Source organism: Pyrgilauda ruficollis, unplaced genomic scaffold (genome assembly GCF_017590135.1).
Source record: "Pyrgilauda ruficollis isolate IOZ18807 unplaced genomic scaffold, ASM1759013v1 scaffold38, whole genome shotgun sequence".
In the NCBI taxonomy this organism is placed as follows: domain Eukaryota; kingdom Metazoa; phylum Chordata; class Aves; order Passeriformes; family Passeridae; genus Pyrgilauda; species Pyrgilauda ruficollis.
The window spans coordinates 5335566-5362023 of NW_024525267.1; the positions used below are offsets into that span (position 1 = coordinate 5335566).

Consider the following 26458-nt stretch of genomic DNA (forward strand, 5'->3'; position numbering starts at 1 on the left):
GCCGGACACAGGGACGGACAGCGCGCGGCGCCGCCACAGGGCCCTCACGAATCCCCCGCTGCCTGCGCAGCCAATCAGCGAGCAGCCTGCCCGCCGCAGGCCAATCAAAGCTCCCTTCAGTGACTGCCCCGGCGGGACAGCCAATGGCAGGGCGGATCGTTCCCCTCCCGCTGGGCCGGCCGGGAGTGGCGGGGCCGGGCTGGGTCAGAGCCTCGGGCGGGCTCTGCGGCAGCGACCGCGGGCTCTCTGCGGAGCCGCCCCTCGAAGCCGCCCCTCGCGGCCACGGTGCGCCGCTTCCTGCAACTCAGCGACGCGGCCGTGGCGCCCGCGCCCTTCGCTTCCGGGTTGCGGGGAACGGAGGAGGCGGGACTAGCACGCCAAGGGGCACGGGATTGGCTGGCACTCCCTGAGCGTGTGGGCGGGGCCGGAGAGTCGCTGCTTCCCATTGGTTGGACGCCGTGTCCGTCGCGCAGCGCCGCGCGGCCATTGGGCGGTGCCGGCGGCCGTCCCGCGGCGGCGGCGGCGCGCGGGGGAAGATGTCGGGCGGCGACGCGAAGAAGCTGGTGCGCTCCCCCAGCGGGCTGCGCATGGTGCCCGAGCACCGCGCCGCCCGCAGCCCCTTCGGCCTGGACGAGCCGCCCTGGGTGCCCGACAAGGAGGTACCGCCGGGGCAGGGGCGCCGCGCTTCCCTTTGCCCGCTTCCTTTCCCTCTTCCTTGCCCCTTTCCCTCCGCTTTCTCGCTTCCCGTGGGTTAAAGGACGCAGGGACGCGGCTGTCACTCGTTCTTCAGCGCTGTGCGGCCCCGTCGCGAAGATTGCGAGCGATTGGCGATTAGAAGTGTAGCGAGTTGTGCAGTTTTGCTTTAAATGCTTCTAAAGGTGGTTCTGGAGGCCCTGTAGGTTTGAAACTAATTGCATAAATATTGAAGCAGTAAGGCTGAGGTCGAACAGCCCTCCTGGCTCCTGGTGCGAGTGTTCGTAGTGTTAAACTGAACAACTCAGTCTGTTCCAGCCAGCTTCGCTTTTAAATACTTACCGAGTGAACAGCGTGATGGTGATATTTTAAATTCCACGTAACGAGAGTTAATTGTTGCCAGTCGCTGCGCCCAGATGCACATGCAACACAGAACCCATTGTTTGTTTATTTATTTATTGCCACAGCGTTCTGTGGCGTGGCCCCGCGCCAGTGCATTTGGATGCGACCGGAATGAAGATTTGTTTTGGAGGAGGCAGTGAGAATTTCAGGCGGCGTGATCCAGCACGATGTTCCTTGGCACACAGGGACGTGCTGGGTCTGCTCTGTACGGGAACACCGGGTCCTCCTTTGCACAGCAAAGTTTGCTTCTTTCTGTGAAGAGGAAAACTTCTCCCTCTGCCTCTGTCTCTTGAGGCAGAAAGTTCTGTGTAATTCAGCTAAAGATTGTCTGGGGATTGTGGTAGGATCTGTTTAAACTTGTTAGATATATGGAGAGAATTAAGTCTGTGTATTTTAGATACATCAGTCTGATGTGTGTTGTTAGTTTTATATTACAGTTCTATTGTAGCTATTCATTCTCCTTAAAATTCAACTTTTCCCCTGCAATCTGCTGAGCTGTAGGCTGAGGGTGTTGAATTATGACTGAATGTGTTCAGTGATATTTGCTGTTGAGAGGAAGTGTGATAGAGGTAAATATTTTCAATGCATTTGTTAATGCAGGATTAAGAGTATGAATTCTTATTTTGTGACTAGTTATTTACTAGATAAAAGTATGTTAGAATTCTGACATCCCTTTGGTTAACAATTGCCAAATATGTTACAAACTTTTTCCTTAAATGAAGCAGGTATGTGATACCCAGGGAAGTTTATAAATTCCATGTTTTTGTTAAGAGCAATTAAATTTAAAGACACAGGGTTACCTAGGCAATGAATTAGTTGAGAATGCTTGCTCTTGTTACCGTGTCAGACATAATTAAAAACGAAGTGTCTGTGTCCAAGACAAGACCATGAGTGGTATTAGCAAATTCTGATCTGGCTTTTTAAATCCACTGGCTTTTGCTGTGCAGCCAGTAACACTCACAAATCCAGTAGTTTTATTTTTCTTATGCAAGAAGAGTCAACTGGCTTATTTTTCTAAATCAAGGCCACCTAAAAATTATGGCAGTTAGTACTTTTGTGCAGCTTATACAGCATCAAAATATAATTAAGTTTTAATTTTTTTTTTAATTGCAAGGTTATACAGTCTTAAAATATCAGTAACTATCAGGAATTTGAAATGCAAGCCTGGAGCAGGACTACTGAAAACTTTACTTTTTGAAGTAATCTTATTTGTAATATAGGTAATGAGTTGAGGGGGATTTATGAAAGTGTGCTGAGCATCATTAAACTCGGGACAGAGCTTAAAATGTTGGTCTCTGTATGTGCCTTGTCTGACTCAGAATTTCTTTGTTAATCACCAGCAGAGCTTAATTGATGATATTTCTGTTAAGGAAAGCTTGGAGTAGAAATTGAGTAGAATGTGCCAGTTTGCCTGCAGAGGTGGCCAAACCTTGTGATAGCCAGCTGTGTACCAGATGTTTCCGTGGCTGAGGAACACTCTGTGCTGGGGGGAGCTGACAGCTGCGGTGGAAGGGTTCCCTGGGCTCCTCCCTGGCTGCAGGAGGGAGCTGAGCTCTCCTGCCTCCTCTCTTGGCTCCGGCTCTGGGAGGGGCACTGTGGAAGGGTTCCCTGGGCTCCTCCCTGGCTGCAGGAGGGAGCTGAGCTCTCCTGGCTCCGACTCTGGGAGGGCACAGGTTGTGTGGCAGGGCTCCCTTGGACCCCTGGCAAAATCCAGGCTCAGGCAGTGGCAGAGCAGCTGAGCTCTGTCTGCCCCGTGTTTGCATCCTGCCCTTTCCCCCTTTGGCCAGGTGTGCTCCAGCTGGGATTTCCTGAACTTCCTCTGTGCAAAGGTTCACTGTGTTAAGGAGCCCGGCCAGGGGTTCCCATGCAACACTTCTTGAATCACTCTGTTATTATTTATGCAAATAAAGCATGTGAAGTGTAACTACAGATTCCTGGCCATCGATGGGATTCTCACCTCTGGCTGGATCAGTGGGATTATGGAAATATTCTCACACTTGAGCAAACCCATGAGAAGTTTGCAATGAACCAGCTCTTGGTATTTTTAAATTAATGCCCAGATCTGTTCTTCCATTTTCCCCTTTCTAGATGATACTGGTGTTGGTGGTTGACTACAGATGAAATTAATTTACTTCTGACATGAATTCTTATTTAATTTCTTGCTTCACATCTTTTTGGTTGAAGACATGAGAAGTAACTTGGACATGGTGCTTCCTTCTCTGTTTATGTGATAAAACCCCTCCAAGCGATTAAACTCAATTCAAATCTAGTCGCTCTCTAATTATGTTGGTGTATGGATGAACAGGAAGAATTCACCTTTCAAGATGTTCTCAATAAATGTCTTGTCTCAGGCAAAGCAGAAGTTGACATTATGCAAATGGTTCACTCCGTTCTGGTTACTTAAAGCAGAAATACCTCGAAGGAACAGTATCTGAAGCTTGCTTGTGTCAGAACATTTTCCTGGGAAAATCCCATTTTGCAATGCCAGCTACCATGTGCTACTTGACTTGTGATTTATTTAGGACTGCTGTTTGTATCAGGCAGGGCAGTCATCATGCGTCTGGAATTCAGAAATATTTTTCTATAGTTTGGGTTAAATAAGAGGATGGATAATTTTGTTCCTTCCTAAAAACCAATTTTATGTTTAGTATAGCATTCTGTATGAAATCTATGTAGAACAGTATTTAGAAGAATTTGGGTCTGATTTTTTTCTCCCCCCCCCTCCTCTAGCTCCTGACTTGTGCTTTCTGAATTTTGGCAAAAAAAACAAATAAAAAACCCCAAACCTCAACCCCCCCTAAAAACCCAATTCAGGCGAACTAAAAAAACCCTACCACCACCAAAACCCAACCAAAAAACTCCCAAATAATTTCTTTAAGAAAATTAATTAGAACTCAGGTAAATGCAAGGCATTCCAAAATTATTGTGAGGTCCAGCTCCCAGGCAAGCTGTTAAACTAATGACAAAAATTAAAACAAGGTAGAGCAGAACATGGCATCAGCTGTGGAGTTCTGCTTGTTACAGAGGTGAAACCTGGTGTATGCTGAAATTGCTTCATGCTGAGTTATTTATCAGTGAGTGTTGAAATAACCTTTTCTGCAGCCATTGTGAAAAGATGTGTTTGGATGCCCGAGTTCAGTGTTAGTTAAAACAATTCAGGAACACTTCCAGTGCTCATCTGTGTGGGATTTAGAAACAGCTTGTTGTAACAAATTCTGCAAGTAGGTGTTTACGTTCCACTACAGTGACTGCCATTACCATCTAATGTGTTAAACGTCTGTTTAGACAGCAGAGCCTTTCATATAAACTATCACCAATTATTAACAAGCTTGCACTTCAAAAGGACATGAAAAATTTCTGGCGAATTTTTAATTTAGCTGCTGTGTAATATTTTCTTGGCTGCAGCTGTTGAACTTGTGGCAGTGATTGAGTATCTGCTGGAGCAAAAGTCCCTGAACAGAAGCTGTTGTAACCTGAGGGGATTTATAGAAGAAAAAGCGTTAAGCATTGAAATATGTTAATTAAAGGCAAAGGGTGATTACTGTGTGCTTAGCAAATAGCACCTGCTCAGCTTAGGGCATGTGGTTAAGAGGACATTCTGCTGTAGTCTGAGATAGTCTGGTGTGAGGACTTTGGATTTCTGGAGTTATAAAACCTAGTACAGGATCTAACCATGTTCTTCTGAGTAAGATGTCAGGCATAATTTTGCATTAATATTTGCAAGTAAATATAGCAAAAATTGCATTATAAGCCTCAGACCTTGGGGTTTGGTATGGTAAATAAAAATATGTAAAGTTTAGTTGAAAATCCAGTGACCTAAAGGTTGGGTATCGACCCTTCAGTAGGTGACTTTCTATACAGAGAATTTTGATTGTCCAGCAGTCACTGATCACTTCTGGTTGTTAACACAGTCAAAACTGTCACCCCTTAAACTCTACTTAGTTGGAAGGGAGAAACTCCTTCAATTTTTTCCTGTCATTTTTTTGAAAGGAGTGTGGGTGTAAGTTTGTTTTAGGAAAGATATATTTCAGGAAGTGACTTTTTGTAGCTGGAATAAGCATTAGGTCTTGGTGGCTTGGAAGAAAACCAAGTATCTCTTAGTATGTTTCAAAAATGTGTGAGTATTGAGAGCATTAAATTGTGTAAACAATGTTTCAGCGAGTCAGCAGAGCACTGTAGTAAAGTGAGGATAACTTACAGGAAACCAGTTGACTCTGGAATATGGGACTGAGCATTAAATTGTGTAAACAATGTTTCAGCGAGTCAGCAGAGCACTGTAGTAGAGTAAAGTGAGGATAACTTACAGAAAACCAGTTGACTTTGGAATATGGGACTATCTCGATAGCCAAACATTATCAAGAATGGTAAATAATTCTGAGGTGTAGTTTTGCCTGCTGGCAGGATGCACTATTCATTAGGGGGAAGTTGGGCAACTTTTTTTTTTTTTGTCTTGCTAATGGCAATGATGTTATTTTGCTACATCAATATTAAATGAAAGCTATTCATGGTGAAAAGATGAGGGATGGCAATTTGTTGGACGTGTTTCTTTATGGGGCATAATATAAAGCTCATTCTTCGTGCATGCTGGTAGAATTAAAGGTTTAAAAAGACTGTAGACTAATCTTAATTTGTACTGTTTTCTAGTGCCCAAGATGTATGCAGTGTGATACAAAATTTGACTTCATAACTAGAAAGGTAAGATAAATTAATGAAATATGAAGTAGTAAATGTTGCAAAATACTAAAATTGACATATTTTGAAAAGTAAACCAGGATTTGTCTTTAGTTTGGAAGAGAGAAATTCCAATTAAAGTAGAAAGTATAAGCTACATAATTGGGCTCACTGGATGAAGAGAAAACACTGACGTTAAATTCTGGTTATTAATGATAAGAGGTCATTGTGGAATGCAGACTGGTTTGCAGAGTATGACATGGAGAATTCTGCAAAGCACCCTCCCAAAGAAGGCCAGCAGTGATTTTTAGGAGGGAACATCATTCCTTTGTATAATTACATTGACACTTTGTTAGCACAGGCTTACCAAAGTGACGAAAGATGTGAAAGTGTGATTTGTAGTGCAGTGACACAGTTCATGTTTTTTAATTTAATTGTTTGGAAGAGAGGGAAGGAGAAATTTTAAACCAGACACTCATATGTTACACCAGATGACAAGCTGCTGTGTTTCCCTTGTGTTAGCTGTGAGAACCAGTTGGAGGTAGCCCTGGGAAATAGGTACTCCAGAGAATTTTGCAGAACATTTGGAAGGAAAGCCTAACACTGACCAAAAGTGCACTGTTATCAGCTCCTTGTATCAAACTTTCAGGCTTGCTTTGAGCCACAGATGAGTTCCTGCTTGCCTGGGAGTACTTGTTGTGTCATGAGAGCTTGCATCAGGAAGATCTGCTGGCACTGTCACACCCCTGATCTGGAGCACAGGCCACTGGTTACAGATTTAGGGGCTGTGAAACACACTGCAATACTCGTTCTGGTTTCACAACTTCACTGGATTTGTGCTGTGCTGCCTGATACTTCTGATAAAAGGAATAGCTTTAGGTTCTAAGTATGAAGATTCATCTATTTTTCCCATGGGAGAAACTTGAGAATAAGTTTTAAAAGAGAAGAATAGAAACTTCGGCTGAAGTTCTCCAAGATCTTTTCTCAGAAGTCGGAAGGGACCTGGAAACCACTCTTGTCATGGGTTTTTATTGAGAGGGAGGTGAAGGATTTACTGGAAACCAGAGAAGCCCTTTCCCATCTTTCTGCTCCAGAAGCATCTTTACAGAGTGCCAGCAAAGGCTTAGAGTGCTGCTGTTCATATTATACTCAGTCCTTTGTGTCCAACCTTCAGAGATTCCTGTCTGCCTCCGTGGCAGTTAATTTCTTCTACCTGTCCCTCAGCTTGCACATTTCACACCTGAGAAAATTGTTAAAAAAAGCTATTAGTTTCCTTAGTAAGTAAGTAAAGGAAATGTTCTCTCGTGCTTAGCATCACTGCCGAAGGTGTGGGAAGTGTTTCTGTGACAAGTGCTGCAGTAAAAAAGTGCCTCTGCCTCGCATGTGCTTCGTGGACCCGGTGCGGCAGTGCGCGGAGTGCGCCCTGGTCTCGCAGAAGGAGACAGAGTTCTACGACAAACAGCTCAAAGTGCTCATGAATGGTAAGCACCCGGGCTCCTCTTTGTATTTATTCAAATTCCAGTGAACAGCACGAGCAGTGCTTCTTGTCCAACAGGCTGTGGTTTTGTCTCCTCTTTGTCACGCCTCTTGTTTTGCAGTTAATGGTTTTGTGTTACTGGTTTATTTAGAGAGAGGTTCACACTTCGTAGTCAATGCTTGCACCTCTCAGTTTGTACTTCTTGGTCTTGAGAAAGAGTGATTTAATTAAACACAAATTTTTAATACCTGTGAGAACAGATGAGTGTGCAGTTGGCATTTTCCTTGAAATAATGCATCTTTTAACCGTATTCCTGTTACATTAAATAAGGTTGAAAAATACTTTAGAGAATATTTTAACATTTTCAAATAAGATACAGTGCTTGTTTCAAGCTTCATCTGAGAGCTTTGATCTTGTCCATGGCCTACAGCTGTGGTTGATGACAGATCATCATGAGTACTCAATTTTATATAGGTTTAAACCTTCACGCAATACAGTAATTCATGTTCAATTACATTAAGAAAGCTGAAACTTCAGTTTTTAAATTAGTCTGTGATCCTTTAGTGCCTTCTGATGATCACTCAGCATGATGCCAATGTGCATAATGGGTAAGCTAAGCCCCACGTGTGATGGACACAGATGTTCTTGGGGAGGTCCTGGGCTCAGAAGGGAGTGTGCTCATCCTGGAGCACATAAATCATTCTTCACTCTGCTTTGCCATGAGGGCGTAGACGTGTTTTTAAATCACACCTTTTAAACTGAAGACTTTTTTTAAAGCTTGTCCTGTTTGCTTTCATGTTCTGAAGTTGTTCCTGACTTGCTGTAGAGCCACAGACATGGTCAGATAGGTGGTGATGGTGGCTGTAATGTCCTTCTCCAGCCTTGGTGCTGCTGTCTCTGTCTCCCTTCAACAGCACAGGGTCAGTGCTGGGGTCAGTGAGTCTGGGTGAACTGGGAAGTGAGATGAAACTCCAGGGCTGCATGGTTCAGGTTATGGGGATGGATTGCAGACCATTGGGCAGGGCTGGATGTTATTTCCTTCGTTTCCCAGGCCAGCAGTATTGGGATTAGGTAATAGAGAGAGCATGAGGCATGGAGGAAGCAAAGGGGTCGGGCGTGTAGGGCTGCTTGGAGTTCTGAGTCACTTCTCCTGTGTAGCAACAGTGACTTTCCCCTTGCCAAAGCAGTTTTGAGGGGGAAGAATCAACATGAAGGCTGAAGTTCATTGACCTCACAATAAGACTGAGCCAGCCTTCAGTAATAAAAAAGAGATGTCTTTACAGTTTCTTAAGCATAGAACTGGAGGTCACATCCTGCTATTAAATTGGGGTTTTTTTTTTTTAATACAGAAACAATCACTTGTGTTACAGTGATGATAGAGGGTCTTTAATTGCTTGTCTTTGCCACCTCCAAATCTCTTCTCATTTCTAAAAGATTCCTTTTGGATATCATCTGCATTTCTACACATGGGAGAAATTGCATAGCATGTGTGAAAGGTCCTTTAAGTCAGAACATGATAATTAAAGATCAGCTTTTTATACTTGAGTGTTTTGCTGATGTTAATTTTCCAGTTTAATATTTCAGTTATTCCTTATTTCACTCAATTCAGTGTATTTGTAAGTAAAAGTTAGCTGTTCTTTCTGATACTTGAATGTTGCTTCTTGAATTCTGTATTAGAATACTAAACCATTTCTTTCCAGGTGCTACATTCTTTGTAACTCTGGGAACATCTGATAAATCTGAGCTCATGGTTTGTCGACTTTCCAACAACCAGAGGTGAGAAAGATTGATAGAAACTGCACTTGTAAACTATGGCATTATTGTACTTGCAGCGCTATTCTTACATAACCTAAAAAAATATGAGAGTAACATGCCCTGAGGATATTTGAGAGTAATCAGACTGAAAGGGTAGATCCAGCAATTCCAACAATAGGAAGGAATGTTTGCCTGAGTGTGGATCAGAATGTCTTGGAAGGGTGAAATTTCAATGAAAAGTAATATTTTCTTCTTGATTTCTATCCCTCCTCACCCCAGAGAAGACATAAACAGTGTTACTGAGAGATTGTTTTATTTTTCTCCTTTGATTTGAACTTGATATTGTAGAAAAAAAAAAGTGAAAAAACCCTTTTTCTTCTATTATGTAGATACCTGGTTTTGGATGGAGACAGCCATTATGAAATTGAAATTATACAGATTTCAACTGTTCAGATACTTACAGAGGGATTTACTCCTGGAGGTAAATTTTTCTTTTAATATAAATGAACTATTAAAAAAAAAAAAAGAAGCTGCAGTTATTGAGCTAGACAGTGCATTCAGCGTGTAACTGTGTTGGTTACAACTGCTCACAGAAAAGAGCACAGTCTGTGAGACCCTGTCCCATGTGGCTTCTGGGACTTGGGGGAACACCTAAAGATGGAGAAGTTCCCCTACAGCCTTAATGTGGGAGAGCCTCTTGATGAACCTGAGTAAGGGTGGTTGTCACCTGTTCTCTTGGCTATGTACAAATATTTACTGATTTAAGAGCTCATAGGAGGGAACTGTTAGTTTTTGGTAGCTTCCATTTCAGAATCCAGCTGGGATTTTTGCCTTGACTGGTTCAGACATTGTTAACAGAATGAAATGGGGGAGGGGGAGTAAATAATTCAACTATCCTTTCTTAATTTCATTCAAGACAAAGGGGTGGCCAAATGAAACTGGTAACATCTAAATTGGAGTGCAGCAACTTACTGCCCCATCTCTTACCAGATTTTAGAGTATTTCAGGATGAACCTGAATATGAATTGACTGAAATGAGAACAAACAAGGTCAGGAATTTCAATAATTGTTCTTTATCAACACTTCTGTCACTGCTGGGTTTTTCTAATTGCACAGCCCATCTGTGCATTATTCAGTCAGTACAGCATGTTAACTTGAATAAACTTACCTTGGTATTTAAATCAACCAGGTATATTGCTGAGTCGCTTAATGCTCCTGTAATTCCTTGTTCACTACTCTTCTGACTGCTTTATTTCTTTTCTGCCTGCCTTCCTTCTTGATGGTAGAAAAAGATATTCACACTTACACCAGCCTTCTGGAGAGCCAGCCTGTTACTGAAGGTATCTGCAGTGCCTTTCAGCATGACTCACCCAAGCATGTCATGACCCCCTCACTTCTTTCTTCTCTGCAGCGCTGATTATTTGCTTGATCCATAATTGCTGTTCAACTTGAGTTATGTTCAAGTTTGACATGTATCTGTTCCTTCCCATATGTCTGTTTAATAAACCAAGAGTGAATGTTTTGTAACACTGGAGGAGAACTAAGGTACTCAAGGCCTTCTTTAGACCAAAGTGCTGTTGTCCATGCTGGGAGAAGGGAAGATGAGAAATGGTATCTGCAGTAGTACACAACGTTACAGGTCACCAGCTTAGCAGTTTGCTGAATTGGGGCATACTAGAAATGAATATACTCCCTGTGTGCTGTCTGGAAAGGCTTCGCACTGGAACTGTTAATTAATGGCTTGCTTTTACACAACTTTAAAAGAAAGGCTTCTTTGTTATGCAAGGTGTGTTCTGTCTCAGTAATGCCAGACATGGGCAAACTGGTCAAGGTTGTAGGTGTGTGATTTCCTCTGGTTTGTCTTTCAGTAGACCCTTAATCCGTTATTCTGACCAGTAGGTGCAGAGAAGCAATCGATGAAGTTGTATTTCCATTTATCGTAGGAGAGTAGAAAATAGCTCTTTTATAAACCCTGCTGTGGGCTTCTGATTGGGTTAGGTGCATTAACAGCACTAACTAGATTGAGTTTGGCTTAGATTGTGATTTGTTTAGGCTCCTCAGATATTGCAGTAATAGCCTCCAGGAGCCCTTTCATGCAGACACTTCTAAAAAGAGCTTTGTAAGAAGTGTCCTGTGTATGCTAGTGCTGTTCCCAGGGCTTAGTTTATGCTCCACTGCTGCAGGAAGTAATGACAGCAGTATGTCATTCTAAAAGTTCTTGTTAAGTATCTGTATTTTTGCTTTGGTTTATCTTCTCTGCAGCCTCAGTAAGAGAGATACAAACACCTCGGTTATTGCACGGTTGACAGAGCTGAATCTTTGGCTGCAGTTTCCTTCAGGAAGTAAATGATGTTGCCAGCTGTTCTCTAGCCTTATGTAAGCATCATTCCAACCTGTGCCAGGTTTGGAGGGACTGCTGCCTGCTGTGCCAGACTGTATCCAGCAGAACCCTGCTTTGCCATCAGTTTGATTGGACCCTAAGCCTACAGACTGCAGGCTACCATATGAAACTGTGGTATCAATGTCTGAACATGGTGATAGTAAATCATGAGGGTGTTTCAGGTGTGTGACTTTACCTGAAGGCTGATGCAGGTTCTGCCTTGGTGCTTGGCAGAGAGAATGAAACAATATGAGGCTGCAGGTTCCACTGCCTGGCACTATGAGCCATGGTCGTGAGCTCCTCAGATCCAGCAGCTGCTTGGGCTCTGAACTGAGTAATGAGCACATTTCTCCAAACATACTCGTGAGCAGGAAGATGTTGTGTTACTTAGTTACCTGCTGCTGTTCCAGATGTTATTTCTCTTTTCAGGAGGCAACACTCGTGCCATAGGAATGATCCTGCAGTACAAGGTACCAGGGTCGGAGGAGGTGACGCAGATGAAGTTTACTGCTGGTGAAGACTTCAGCTGTAACAAGAAGCTGTCAGCAGCCTGGCTGGCAGCTATGCATAAGGTAAGCAAAGCAGCCAAAACTTAGACAAGGCTGAAGAAAATCATTACATAGGGTGTTCAGCAGCACCAGACAGAGCATTCAGCCTTATGAGTATTTCTATTATTTTTTTAATAAGGACTTCACGGTGATGTCGCTTAGAAAACAGAAGCTATGGCTGGGTGTAATGAACATGACTTTAGCTTTCTGCTCAGAGACCTGAAGAATTTATGTACTCTGAAGGGTTTGCCAAGATCTTACGTATGTTATTAGATGAAAAGAACTAAGAATTTGGCTTTAAACTTCCTTGGATTTTGTTACTGGCTGAAGAATGTGCACTATGAAATATTCATTTGACCCTAAGTTCAGCTAATTGTTTTTACTGCTTCATGAAGATTCAAAGAAGCTGTTGATTTTTGGAAATGGAAGATTTTAATTTTTTGGTGCTAGGCCCTGCATGGGTAATGAAATTGAAGGTTTATATTTCCTAAATTCAAGTTATGGTGGGGAAAAAACCAAAGCCACACTCCAACCAGTCACCTGATCGATTGCTGATCAGAACTGTCATTTATAATGTGTATGGGCTCTCTGGGGCTCTTTGCTGCTTTATTGCCATTTTAGAACTCCTCAGGTGCCCCTACCACAGCCTCTACTCTGCTCAGCACAGTGTGCTCAAACTTCCTGTCACCATGCAAACGCATTCAGTACAGGTCTCAGATGGAGGAAAGCAGAGGAAGAATTTAAAGCCAGCCCTGGATTTAAAGGAGGTTTTTGGAGGGGTAGGAAGCAGATAAGGTGGCTGCAAGTGAAACTTCAGTTAACACTGACATTTTCCCTTTCTATTAGGCAACAAAACTTCTCTATGAGTCTCGAGACCAGTGAGAACTGCAGATGTGGCCTCCTGAGGGCACACAGAGACACCAGCCTCCACAGACCTGCCTCTCACTTTGTGCTGATTTGACAGCTGGAAATATTTGCTGTTCTTGACTCTCTCTCTCATTCCAGCGTGGTTCATTATGTAAGAACTGGCAAATGCAATGTGAGTATTTTTTTGAACCATGAGTATTCACGGTAGTGTGCAATATGTATACAGTTAATGCTTTAAACAGCCTCACCTTTTAAGACTTTGTATATTTTGTTAAGCCTTTACTGGCACTTAATATGAAAGTGACCTGCACTACAGCTAGTGTACAGCACAACTTTTATAGTAACCATTATATATACTGTTTGCTACAGGAAGCAAACAAATGTGTATGTCTCTTCTGCAGAGAATAGCTTTTGGGTATAGATCTCAGGTTTTTCCCTCTATCCAAATGTTTAAAATCAATGTACAAAAAAACTGCCTTAGATATGATTTTATAGAAATCACGTGAGTTTTTTTAAACATTTAAGTATCTAAATTTTTCACCAAATACCACCAAATTTGACTTACATGAACTTGACCTTAAAACTTCACTTCTATAATAAGCTTCCGGAATAATTTTTAGTTTTGTATTTTCTTTTTTGGTAACGAGCTTTTGTTAATCTAACTGTAATGCTATCTGAAATTGTATACAATTTAATGTACAAATATGAATAAATTAATTCACTTATTTAAAAAAAAGGTGCTATTTAATTTTTTAATATACAACTTCTATAGTAATGGTCTCTGAACTCTGAAAATTTTCACTTTTTCTAAAGAAAACACTAATTTTTGTTCTAAGTTAACTTTTCCCAGTTGGAATACTAGTGTGTAAGCACATCTCCAGTGAAGCTGATAAAACAAGGAGGAAAGGTGGGCTGACTGTAACCTTGGCAAGCTACAATTAGTGTTTTCATGCAGACTCTGACCGAAGCCACATCTGCTGTCGAGACCTCTTATAAAGAGAGTGGAGAATGCAGCCATGCCTTAGCAGTACTTTATTGTGCACATTTACATGTTCTCTGAATTAGTGTATCATAGGCTCTTGAAATCATCACATTCATGTAGCAAATTCTTCAACAATAATACCCTTTCACTTTTCACCACAATATATACAGTTAATGCTGACCTGTGGTAAAAGCAAGTTACAGCACTGCAGAAATGGATATATAAATTATACACAGAACTTGTACATGAAGAGTTAATCAAATTGCATACTGTTAAATGGGAGAAAATTACAAGAAATATGGCTAAAACTTATAATGGGAAGTTCAAAATATACTTTTGGTATATAAAATCATGTACATTTAAAATTCCAGTGAAGTGCCTGTTTGTGGGGTTTTTCTTTTTTGCTTGAAACTACAATGTAGTGGAACAGGTTATTGCATAACTTGCCTTGGCAGCAGTTGTAGGCTGCCAAGAACCACAGAAACTGTCCTCAAATAAGCTATTGCCTTTCTTAAATCCTTCTCTAAACCTTATTTCTTTCTTCTCCTCAACTTGGCATCTACACGACCGTCTTTCTCTACTTCTATCCCGTCCTTCATATTTTCTTCTAGACTGACTTAGGCAGACTTCAGGTGACACAGTATAACCCTTACCAGACTCTTACCCTTTTCAACTATTGCACTTTCATCCCTGCAGACATACAAATCCCTTAAGCTGCTGCAACTTCTGTACTAACTGTTGTGTCCAGGCTGGACGAGCTCGGGGGGTTAGTAGGGGAACCTTTACATTCGTAGAGGTAACACCGGTGCTGTAGGCTGAATAATAAGAAAATAAAACACCAAGTGAAATATTGTGTAGGGACTTAGAGAAGTGTACAAATACTGTTGGTTTTTGTTAGTTCTCTAGCTTGATTCTAAATGCAAATACTGCAAGATGCTAGACTAGGTAAAGCTTTCGTTGGGGTTGTCCAGACTAGGATTTAAGTGTTTACCGTGTTGCCACCTAAAATCCTAGTCTTCACCAAGCTTTGGTAACTACTTAATTATGCATGTAACAGGTGAAGATCTTGTGTCCTAGAACCCAAAGAGTTGATGGGTAATGAGAACTCAACATTCACTGGTATGGAACAGAAATACCCAAAATCCCGACATGGGACAGTTGCTGTGGGGGGTTGGAGCAAACTGGACAGTGCATCTGCACTCTGCAAATGACACCTCTGAACACGGAACACAAGAAAGCTCCTACCACGGAACTCTGACTGAAAACACCGCGTTAGACGAGAGCTGGCGCAACACTGGCTACGGTAGCGGAGGCATCGCTCTCCTCGTCAGTGCTGGTCACACAAACAATCCTCATTTACAAACCGCAGATCTTGGAAATCCTGGATGCTGTCCATTTAACAAGAGAAAGCACCATTAAAACTAAATATCATAGTTTTATTTTTCTGTGTGAAATGACCAAAAATGATGGCTCCAGTGTATGTTGTAAGTTTCCAGTTACCAGCGTGGTGCTGCACTGTCGTACAACTGAATTCAAGCAAGGGTTCGCTGTCGAGGTTTTATTCGTGGATATAACTAAAAAAACAGAATAACAGTATTAGGCTTTGCATGGTTAATACCAACTTAAATACTTTTAGGGGTACTTATTAGGCAGAACTGGGTTCTGCCCAGAAGTGTTTTGGGGGGTGGGGTTTCTGTGCGCTTGGGGGTGTTCTTAGGACACTCCTGAAAAGCAAGAAGCAGGAGGAAAAGAGCTGATTTACTCCTGCCAATGGCAGCAACATGGCTGCTCCGAAAATGACATGGTGCATTTAGTTCAAGATCCAGAACAGACAAAGAATGCTTTTACATAAGTACAAAAATTCCCTGTTGAGCACTCCAGAGAGCTTATTTCCTGCTCTGCAAGGTTCTCTTATGCATTTTGTCCTCAGTAGCTCTCTTCTTAGTCACCTTACATTCCTGGCCTCTCCTGACAGTGTTCCACCTGTCTGAGCAGAATAAACAATGTGCCCACAGTTGTCATCTTCAAGGCTCTTTCCTGTTTTAAACTCACACACACACCTATGTTCTTATCTTGCACCAGGTATTAAAAACCTTCCCAAAGAACTTTTTGAACCAAGGCTTCAAGCTGCCTAATAGAGCCACCATACTTTCCTTAAGGGCTCTATATTTTAGCCAAGGAGGAGAAAAAAGTCTCATTAAAGCATAAACTGTATTCAATATACTAACTTGCTCAATGACAACCAGCACCAATCTCCTAACAGTAGCCCCTCCTGTTTGTTTACAATGGCAGAGAGGCCAGAGAGAATAATCTGCTTTACACCACTTCATAGTGCTGTGGATGGTGCACAGAGGAATTCTGACTAAAGATCCATCTTTTGCTCCGACTTCAGGTGCACGTGAAATACAAGGGAGAGGGTGAAAGAACTTACCCCGAGGAGGTTTTTAGGCACATAGCCTTCTTTGTCATTGAGGCGGGCCCACCACCACTCCGTTTCATTGTCATCCTTGCGCCTCAGGATAGTGATGGCATCGCCCTCGTGGAATGACAGCTCATCATTGTTCTGGGCTTCATAATCCCACAGAGCATACACCACCCCTTTATTCATCACTCCCAGCTTCTCCTGCACTCCTGTTAACAACACCAGATGGTAAAATAGCCTCTTTTTTCCCTCTGAGATTTTTACTATTGACACGGTGGCCCAAATATTAGTCTCCTGTTAATAACATTTCATGAACAGTTTTCAGCACTTCCATGATGAAATGTTGTCAGAAATTGAACTGCATGATAAAGAAAAATCTTACAGAATGATTTAGAGAATGAGGTTTTTCTCTTTTATTATATATGCAGTGGAAACTGCTTCCTACAGGAGACCTTGTACAGGGACGCTTGAGGCTTTCAGAATTCACACAATGTCAGATCTGACAGAGCCTTAATGAAGCTTAAATTCTCTGATGGAAATTAAAAATTTGTCTGCTCCATTGAAGTGCTTTTCTTGCAAAATGTATTTTAGTAACTAAGCACTCCTGTAAATGAATTTTTGTAAAGTGTATTTCTTTCTTTGTGTGATCTGATAGAAATTTGGGTATAGATCTCAGGTGCCCAGATAATACAATAGCTGCCCAGGTAATAGAATAGGTCTGAATTTCAGCATAGGGATGAAAATGCACTACACAGAAACATGCTGCCTTGTCAAAATGCCTTGGAAACACCAACTCTTAATATCATTTTATGGGAAACAAAAGGCTGTTCCTACTATTAGAATTCAGTCGACAGCCTGTGCATCTGGAAGTTAGAGGAGTCTCTCTGTCAAAATACTTGACAACTCACTGTTACGGTCAAAACCTCCCTGTAAAAGCATTTCCTGGAAATGAAGCCAAATTAAAACTTTAAAAATCTTAACATTTGAAGGAGCCTGTGAAGTAATTCAAAACCCAGAAGGACTAAGACCAACATCACAGTGAAAAGGTGATGCTGGTTTTAGCACTTAGAAAGCACAGGAGCATGATGGGCCATATCATCCAGTCTGGGCCCTAAGCAAATGTTTCACACACATCAGAGGGACAAATCAGGATGAATCTTAGAAAAGGGTTGGTGTCACAGCTTACCATACAAAAATTGGGAACACTGAATATAACCTTCTTCCATCTCCTCACACTTGTCTGCAGCAGTTTCTATATCACTTATAGTTGAAGCAAAAATAGCTGCCCCAGATTCAACCAATAGTTTACAGAGATGAACACTATTGCAAGAAGCTGCACAATGCAAGGGTGTCCTGAAATAAAGCAAAAAAATGTACATGTGAAAAAAGAAGCTTCCATGAATCCTAACTCTCATCTTGCCATTTACAGCCTGTCTGTTTTAAAAGGAAATTTTTCTTTATAGTATGTGTATGCATTGTCTAAAACCTGTCAAGCAGCTAGGGTGGATTTCAGGATTTACCTGACTCCAGTAAAGCCAGACATTATGAAACAGATGATAGCAAAACTAATAATTTTCACAGCTTACAAAGCTGTTGGGTGTGAAAGGGCATTTTCCAATACAAGGAAGCCTGAAAGGTAAAACAAAGTTGAGGATTCACATTCCCTCCCACCCCGAAAGACTTCAGGAATGCTACAGCCACCCGAAAGGTGAGATTTTCCAAGAACACCAACATCTGTCGTGGCATCTATGATGAAGAAACAAGCAAAATGACTTTCGTCATTTATTCTTTATAGTTTAATTATTTCAGCATCTGAACAAGAAATGCAACTCTACCACTAATTATCACAAAATATAATCTAATTTATGGTTTAAGTGTGCTTGCTTGGGGGATGAACACGCTGTAACCTTGCATTTGAGTTCATCTCCATCTACAGCTTAGAGAGTACTCATTTGATGGGGATAAAGAGGAAGGAAATTGTTCCCAGAAGAGGTTTCAATTAAATTTTGAATGTGCATCTAAATGGTGCTTCTCCCAGACATTAGGTTAAAAATCTTGACACTTACCAGCCATCACTATCTGCTGCATTTACATTTACACCAAAATCGAGCAGGAACTTGACAATGTGGTGATGACCAGCACATACTGCATTATGCAAAGGTGTAATGCCTTCATCATTTGGTTTACTGGGATCATCAACCTGTTGAAAACAAAATAGTTCAGCACTTTCTTTTTCCTGAATACTGACATCATTTGGTTTACTGGGATCATCAACCTGTTGAAAACATAAAATAGTTTAGCACTTTCTTTTTCCTGAATAAAGTATGGGGTTGCCATTGTTTAAAAGCTTACCTCGTATATGATTCGTTGTACCAGATCAAATTCACCCTCCAAAGAAGCATCTAGGAGGAGAGCCAAGGGATTGAACTTCACTCTCAAACCATGGCCTGTTCTTTCTGAGTTGGGTTTCTTCAAGTTGGTACGTTTTGTCTGAGTAAAGATGAAGGGTGGAAGGCATAATTTCGGGTTGCACAAGTAGAAAAAATGATTCATTTATTAATCTTGTCTTCCTTAAATTATATTTAGAGCTATGAAATCATTTCTATTTAAGTCTCTAAATAAAAGGCTTGATACATTACTACATTTTATGCAGTTAAAAAACTGAAAAAGCAAGCCAATATAGTTTCAAAGCTTCTAATTAAAGATAGTACAAGGCATGAAGTACTTAAGTCAGTGTTTTAAGCATCATCATCTTAATTGTATCTAATATAAGCTGTGCATATTACTGGTGGATTATCTAAGACACTGAAAACTTTTGCTTAGCCTGGAAAGCACCACACGATTAAGCCAGAGTTTGTACTTAGAGGAATCAATGTCTTGAATTAGCAGGAGTCTCTGTTGTAAGTCAGACCTGGCAAGTTGGGAATTTTGTTATAGGAATGAAAAGTACAGAACGTGAATCTATTTTATGTGACATTCTAGAAGGTGTTATCAGAAGCAGCATTTTCAAGATCTGAAGCACATTTAAATGTGTTTTGAGAATATTCTGAATCCCTTACATGCATCTTTGTCACTTGCTGTGGAAAAAATACTCTATTATTAACTATAGCTTTTACAGAATGCTTTTTGTCTCTAGCTCCATAGGATCTGTTTTCACTTATGGTCCTATATAGGATGGCTATTTCAGTTTGGAAAATAAACCCTTGACATTATGAATAATATTAGTTGCTAGCGTATCCCATTCTCCCAGAAGTCTCCTAGCCCTTATGCTCATGGAAAACCATACAACGCCTTGTCCACACTGCAGTCGAATTCTCAGAATAATGCAAGGTTCCTACCCGAATCTAAAAGTGAGGATATCACAACAACAAAGAATAAAATCAAATTTTTTCTGTATTTTTCAATTCTCCAAATGTGGTAGTTTTGGTAATGGCAAATATTTAAAAGATTTTAGTGCAGCTAGAGGATGGACTTTGAAAGCAATTCAAAGTATGTGACAAGCCCATTAGAAGAATGTTTCTGCTATCACAAGCCAGCTGTGCTGCTGCTGAAGTTGTGTTCCATCTCCTTTGAGAGGGGAAAAGGAGTGCAGTTTCCCCAGAACAGCTATTTCAGCTTGCCTGCAAATTAAAAAGCTTCCCACTGACATAACTATTTGTATGAAACTAAGGGTAAGCTATCTTTGAGGGCCTGAACAAATTAAAAAAAAAAAAAATGGAATCTCCAATTCCAGAATTAGTTCTACAACAAGAACCTCCAAAAAGTTGAAAAACACATACACAACCTCCCGTTACCTGTTTGCATGTTTTCCTTATTAAGCACCTAGAGTAGTAAAGAAACAAAGAAACTAATCCATCAGAATCCTCCCTGAAACTCCCCTCGTTTTCTTTCCTTTTAATATCATGAGACTTCAAGTGCAAAGATACCGCTGAGCACAAGCTTACCATGTTCCAGTTATGCTTAAGCACAAAGGTTATTCTTAGTTCACAAAGTTGTTCTTTTGCTTTGTTACTTACTGGAGGAAGTGGAGGAGGAAGAGCAGGTGGCAAAGGAGCTTCATCTTCTACTGGAGAACTGACCTCTGGCGTGGGACTAGGTGACTGCTCAGTAGAAGGAACTATAGAAAGGTTGTTGTTGTTGTCTTCAGTTGTTTCAGGTGTTTGATTTGTGGTTTCAGTGCTTATCAACTCCTCAGTAGCAGGAGAAGGTAACTCATTGTCATTGGCATCTGACGAAGGGGGAGGTTCATCAGGGACAGGAACCGTAGGTTGCACAGGGATTGGTTCTTCAATATTGCCATTGGTGCTGGCGTTCCCATTATCAACGTCAGCTAAGTTGCCTATGAAGTCCTGTGGATTGCTTGGCTGATAAAAAGGAGCACTTTCTATCCCTCCAGCCAGGGTATTAAAGCGCTGGTACAATAACTTTTGTATATTTGGTCCACTCGGGCCCTCTGGCTCGGTGATGGAGCTGCGTTTCTTTAACGGCCTCGGAGCATTGGCCAATTTTCTCCTCAGAGCCTCCAGGTCAGCATCACTCTGATACCGCAGGGGCGAGTGCACAATAGGGGTGAGCTTAGTAGGACTGAGAGGACGGGGAATGTTTTCCACATTGCTGTTTTCACTGGGGGGTGGAGCATTTTCCAGCTCTTGATCTTTTTCAGTGACCTCAGTCTGAGGCTGAGATTGTGGCTGTGAGGGAGACTGGGCAGGCAAAGAGCCATGAAGGAATGGCAAGGGTGAGGGAGAAGTAGAACCAGACTGTAATACAGGCTTTCCATAAACTGAAGGAAAGAAAGATGGAAAACAGTGAAGAGCTGTTCTTAAATAACATAATAAAATATTTTAATAAACTATTGCTACTTGTTTGACACTAATACAGAAAGAAAACAAATTTCTGTTCTGGGGACTGTCAAAATAGAAATAAATACTTACCTGTTGGTGATGCTGATGCTTACACTTAAAAGCTACAAGTAGCATCTGGAATGTTTTTCCTCTTTCACAAGGAAACAGTAAGAGGAGCAAAACTCTCTTATATAGACACTGCTTTTTCAACTTATTTATCAAAGTATTGATAAAGTATCCAAGCTATATTGTTCCAATTGCATATTGTTTTAAAACAAAAGGCAAATCAATGCATACTTATTGATAACCTCAAAAATATATAGAATTTTTTTTTTTGCTATGCTGCATATGCAAAAATTACTTTCCTCACAGACTTAGACAAGTTTTCCAAACCAATATGGGAAGTCAACTAAGCCAAACAAGCAAACAAGTAGATCTTAATGAATTTCAAAGGAAAAAAAAAAGCAAAATATATTCTACCTGCTTTTACTGACTTATTTAAAGTATTGTACACAGCTTGTTGGTAATTCTTTGGTGGTGTTGCTTGCTGAAGATACACTGAGTAGATGGAACTGGAGTTCACTGTCTGTGGCCCTTTCCTGGGAGACTGAGGCCTGGATCCTTTATCAGCGAGAAAAGGTCTGATTGCCACAGTCAAAGGCAGTTCTGGCCTGCCCTCTCCTCCTGGGAACAAGGGGGGACCAGAGGGTTGATACGTGGGGCTGGGAGGGACAGAAATTCTCTGCTGGATCTGCTGAGAAGAGCTGGGCTGGTGCACGTTGCTGGGCGGCGGGAGCGGAACCGGCCTCTGCCGATTTGCTATACTGGTGCCAGGTCTGGGCAGGCTGCCATCCTTCCTTCTTTCTAGAGAGTTTGTAGAACCTGTTCCTAAAGGAACTGGGCTTGGATAGGTCCCATAGTTCTGAGGCAACTGCTTGCTTACACCAGGAACTGTTGGTGGCACCTTCCCCAGGTCAAGACCCTGTGTAAGAACAATAAATAGTATATACCGTTTAATTAAATAAAGTACTTCTCAGCAAGAACATTCCTTTTTCAACATACCACACTAGCAATCTTGTGGGACAGAAAAGGAGTCAACATAAGCAATTTGTGTTCCTTTATCACTAGATATGATTCTGCCTGAGTTTATCTGAGGATCTCATCATACCTCAGACAAAGGCCACTGTTGAAAGGCACTTTCAGCTGTAACACATTCATGTAAATTTAAAACTATCTACATACACGTAAAGCCTGATGAACTTGTTCTAGGTTCCAGATCTCAATGTCTAGTTGATCTTGACAACACACACTGTCAGAGTTTACCAAAACAACTTAAAGATCAAGTCCTTATTCTTTAAAGATTATAGTCTTAAAGAATTCATAAAAAACTATCACAACAGTGAAGACAGATACCACTAGTAATCTTACTTAAGGATGGAGCTAATGACTTATTTTGTGAGATTTTTGAGAAAAAGAGTACACTGAAAAAGTAATAATATATACAAAGGAAAAAGACAAAAAAAGATATGAATTAGAAAAACATGAAGGAGGGGGAAGAGGATTAGGAGAAGTAACGAGGGAAAAGGGGAGATTAGATATGTAAAAGAACAGGAAGGAATACAAAGTACTGAAGTTAAAATAAACCCACACATTTTAATGTGATAAGAACAGAAAGGAACAGAAAAAATATCATTTTCTTTATGACTTTTTAAATAAACAGCAGCAGGGAAATGGAATGTGTATCTAATTGAAGTGAGTTCAGCTATGAGAGCCAAAGGTTCATAATTTCAGCAAAGCAGATCTATAAATATATCACAGATGAAACCCACCAGCTTATCAGTACTTCCTAATACTGAAGTTGGCAAAGGCTGGCTGGATATAGTTCCTTGTTTTAAAGCAGTATCCATGCTTGATTCTTTCCAGTCTGTGTTGGAGATCTGAGGGGGTTTTACCACAGGGGCTGAGCTCTGTTTAAGTATCGGCCAATTTCCATCATTAGCTTGAAAACAGACAAAAATACTAGATTTAAGATAATCCATACTAGCATTGCAAACAAGCAAAACAACATGCAAAATAAAATATCTTAATTACAGTGGGATTAGTTTTATTCTAGAAGTGAGACAAATCATTATTAATACTTGATTCAGAAATCAACACTGAAAGCCAAATCACTGCATAGAATGTGCTGTTCACTACCCTTTAACATTCAAATTGCACCGAAAATTTCTATAGAAAAAATGTGATCAAAATTTTGGCTTGAGTGTTGCATATTCTGTTATTAGAAGGCAAACAAATTCAGAGTAACAATCCGTACAGAAACACTTCATCAACACAATTCTTTGGGTCCTATCCAGAGACAAAGTCAAACTACAGTAAATGTTAAGTCTATGTAAGCCCTGAGTGGACTTACTCCAAATTTAAACTATGGTTACCAGATTCATTCACCCATAACAGGATGTAAAAACTCCCTTCAACAGCAGGGTGGAACAAAAGCACACATTCCTTTGCTGGAAGCGGTAGTTAACTCACCTTTTGTTTTTCCTCAACATACTCACCCGATTAGAATTGCCCCAGAGATTTAATATTAAATAAATTTATAAAGTCAGCTGACAACTTTAACTCACAGCATCAAGATGCAAGTCATGGGCTTTTATCTTCATCATATGCAAAAAATCATGCATAGCTGCATATAAACTGAAGCAACAAATCCTTAATGAAGTCCTAGATGCATGGATGTTACTTTATTAACTGTGTGAGACTATTAAGTTTCAATTCTCTAAGTAAGCAAAAAAGTTTAACTAGCCTAATAATTAGATATGGTTTATAGTAACTAAAATCCTATGTTAGATCCTAAGGATTTTATTTGCCTTTAAAAGATTGAACTTCAGGCATGTCTTCCTTTAAGGAGACTGGAGATCATTCCTCCACCCCTATGGCTTGTAATTGTTGTAGTGGAGCACTTCAATGCATAAAGGTGACTTGTAATTGACTGTACTACATGACAGGAGCTAAAATGGAGGGGGATTGTGCATTTGTGGAGATTCAATGAGATTTCTGGACCCCACAGTAATATAATATCAAATGAAAATCAGGTATTTAGAGGCCAAGTTTCCTATTTCAGTTTTAAGCCTCTAGAAAACAGAATCAGCAGGACTATTTCTAGAATTCTCTGTCTGGTACAATAGACAGTGTCAAAATAAACTGCATAGGAACATTCTGATGAGAGTGAATTTTCCATCACCACTCTACTTTCTATCCATGAGTCTTATCCTCTTTTCTGAGTATCTCTAAAACAGGATTAACACTTGTATATTTTTATACTGAGAATACATTATATATTTCAGAAATCACTTTTCACACTTGCAAACTGCCAGGAAGTAAAGCAATGAGACCCAGCTTTAATATTGGCATTACCAGCTGTAATACTGGCGTTATCCAAGAGCTGAAAATGTTGTGGGTTTTGTTTGTTATTGTTTCTAATCATCTGGTTATCAAGAGCGAGATCAAAAAGGTGTCTGAACACTTAGGCCCTAAATAATGGCAAATTTTCCAACTATGCATTGAATTAATGCTTACTGTACAAAATACACAAGACATTCTATACCTCCAGTAAGGTTACAGTTCAGTAAAACCTTTGTTTTGAAGATCAGTGAAAGGTGTTATAATTGATTCATGCTAAACGTGAAAGCATCTGGATCTGTAAGTTTAGTTATGAGGAAAGCACTTGCAGAAACAACAGCAAAAGACATGACACATTTAAACATCTTACCTGCAAATTAAACACTTTTCTATTTGAAAGACAGATACACAAAAACTTATTGTAAGCAGCATGTTTATCCCCAGATTCTGAGGTAACAGACTGGAAGTAAATTCAGACTCTCTCTTCACTCTCTGACCTACACTGTGAGGGTGGGGAGTCAGTGGCACAAATTGTCCAGAGAAGTTGTGGATGTCCCATCCCTGGAGGTGGTGTTCAAGGCCAAGCTGGATGAGGCTTTGAGCAACCTGGTCTAGGGGGGCTCTGATGCCAGCACCCTCCTGCTCTCAGCCACCCCACAGCAACTGGCTCCATCTACCCCTCCAAATGCACCCTCTTGCCTGTGCCTGTAAACGTAACACCCAGTGCATTTTAGCTCTCACCAGGCCATTGTGCATTTACAGAAATAAGACAGTGACACACAGACACAAAAGGTTTTGCGCATTTTCTCTGACTTTCCCTAAAATTTTTGTAGGTCTGGATGCAGGTTACTTACTACAGCAATTGAAGCACGCTCGAAGTCCAGTGGAAGGCAGCAAGACTTTGGGTATTGACTTGGGCAGAGTGAGCTTTTATCCCAACTCTGGGGTCAGTGCAACACGGAAACTTGAGGTTTCCCACAAAGTAACTCAAACTAAGCCTCAAATTAAGTAACTCAATTAAGATGTATTTTATACATCTATCCAATCCAAAATATACTAAAACGCTTTAGTGATTGCCAGAAATTTCTAACATTGAGAAAATGTTGACGTTTTTCAGAGAAGAAAACTCATCCCTGGTACACTACTCCAGTATTCCTGGGATGAATTTGCTGCAAATTTGTTTCCTTCAAAGATGAAAAGCAACTTCTCAACCAGTTTACATTTCAACAGCATCATCTACATGCCAGACCACAACACAGGTTCTAAAGATGCTGTTTAATATGCATCTGTGTGCAAGAGCTCAGATGACCATATTAAAAACTGAGTTCTTAGCTAGCCAGAGATCTTCTACGGACTCACAGTGCTGGGTGTCAAACAGAGTAGGTGCCAGGCGGATGACATTGTGAACAGCAGACTGAAGAGAAGTGGGAGGTGACAGAATAGGATCCACTATTATGTCTAAATCAGAAACCTTCCAGGTGTCTGGAGATTTTTTCACACACCCACAGTCTGTCTCTACCGGACACACCAAGGCAGATCCAGTTACACAGAAAAAGAAAGAAAAAAAGTGGTGGAAAAATTATAACAATGACAATGGAGAACATTAGAACAGGAACACTCAGATAATGAGAAATAAAAGCATGACTGTTGAAATAAATTCTCAATTTCCTTTCTTCCTGGGAGCATGTACGCTTCTCCTTACATAAAACTATTTTACAGAACTTCATTTAAGTCTCTTCAAAATAATAAATACAAAGCCAGTCCTAAGGCAGAACAATTACTTTTATAATATTAAAAGTCCCGAGGTAGGTCTAGAAGTGGGTATATATATTTTGGGAGGTTGATATTACAGAATTGTGGTTTTTAGTTGGTAAACTTAAAAGTTCGGAACTGTCCTTTTCCATATGTGGAAGAAGGACCCACGAATCGAAAAACAAAACTGTTGCAAATCTGTACCTTCACCCCACAATTAAGTCATTCCATCTTCTTGAGAGTTTTCCATACAAGCACAGTGATGG

At 40.8% G+C, this 26458-nt stretch overlaps 2 protein-coding genes across 7 annotated transcripts in view; one reads left to right on the forward strand and one right to left on the reverse strand.

Moving 5' to 3' along the window:
* Positions 1–394: 394 nt before the first annotated feature.
* On the forward strand, positions 395–13520 carry ZFYVE21 (zinc finger FYVE-type containing 21). Of its 2 annotated transcripts, XM_041476219.1 has the most exons (8): positions 395–659; positions 5740–5790; positions 7079–7247; positions 8944–9019; positions 9388–9479; positions 10285–10338; positions 11808–11950; positions 12773–13520. In XM_041476219.1, the coding sequence occupies exons 1-8, from the start codon at positions 537–539 to the stop codon at positions 12806–12808; spliced, it is 744 nt and encodes a 247-aa protein (XP_041332153.1). In that variant the 5' UTR covers positions 395–536; the 3' UTR covers positions 12809–13520. The 2 variants fall into 2 exon arrangements, with proteins under 2 accessions (XP_041332153.1, XP_041332155.1); XM_041476221.1 differs by lacking the exon at positions 10285–10338.
* Positions 13521–13810: 290 nt separating this feature from the next.
* The window catches only part of PPP1R13B (protein phosphatase 1 regulatory subunit 13B), a 69996-nt gene continuing 57348 nt past the window's right edge, over positions 13811–26458 (reverse strand). For 3 of the 5 annotated variants that reach the window (XM_041476214.1, XM_041476213.1, XM_041476212.1), the window contains exons 10-18: positions 25800–25955; positions 22871–23040; positions 21522–22023; positions 20214–20980; positions 18550–18687; positions 18264–18397; positions 17384–17550; positions 16207–16406; positions 13811–15349 (exon numbers count right to left, since the gene is read on the reverse strand). In XM_041476214.1, the coding sequence (XP_041332148.1) occupies positions 15308–15349; positions 16207–16406; positions 17384–17550; positions 18264–18397; positions 18550–18687; positions 20214–20980; positions 21522–22023; positions 22871–23040; positions 25800–25955 (2276 nt within the window). In that variant the 3' untranslated portion in view covers positions 13811–15307. The remainder of the gene's footprint in view (positions 15350–16206; positions 16407–17383; positions 17551–18263; positions 18398–18549; positions 18688–20213; positions 20981–21521; positions 22024–22870; positions 23041–25799; positions 25956–26458) is intronic. The other 2 variants (XM_041476216.1, XM_041476215.1) reach the window with 1 other exon arrangement.

Excerpts from the sequence above, each read along its gene's own strand:
- ZFYVE21 (XM_041476219.1), top strand. The coding sequence starts at position 537 with ATGTCGGGCGGCGACGCGAAGAAGCTGGTGCGCTCCCCCAGCGGGCTG. Across the intron at positions 660-5,739 it reads CCTGGGTGCCCGACAAGGAG|TGCCCAAGATGTATGCAGTG; the intron begins GTACCGCCGGGG and ends ACTGTTTTCTAG. Across the intron at positions 11,951-12,772 it reads GGCTGGCAGCTATGCATAAG|GCAACAAAACTTCTCTATGA; the intron begins GTAAGCAAAGCA and ends CCTTTCTATTAG.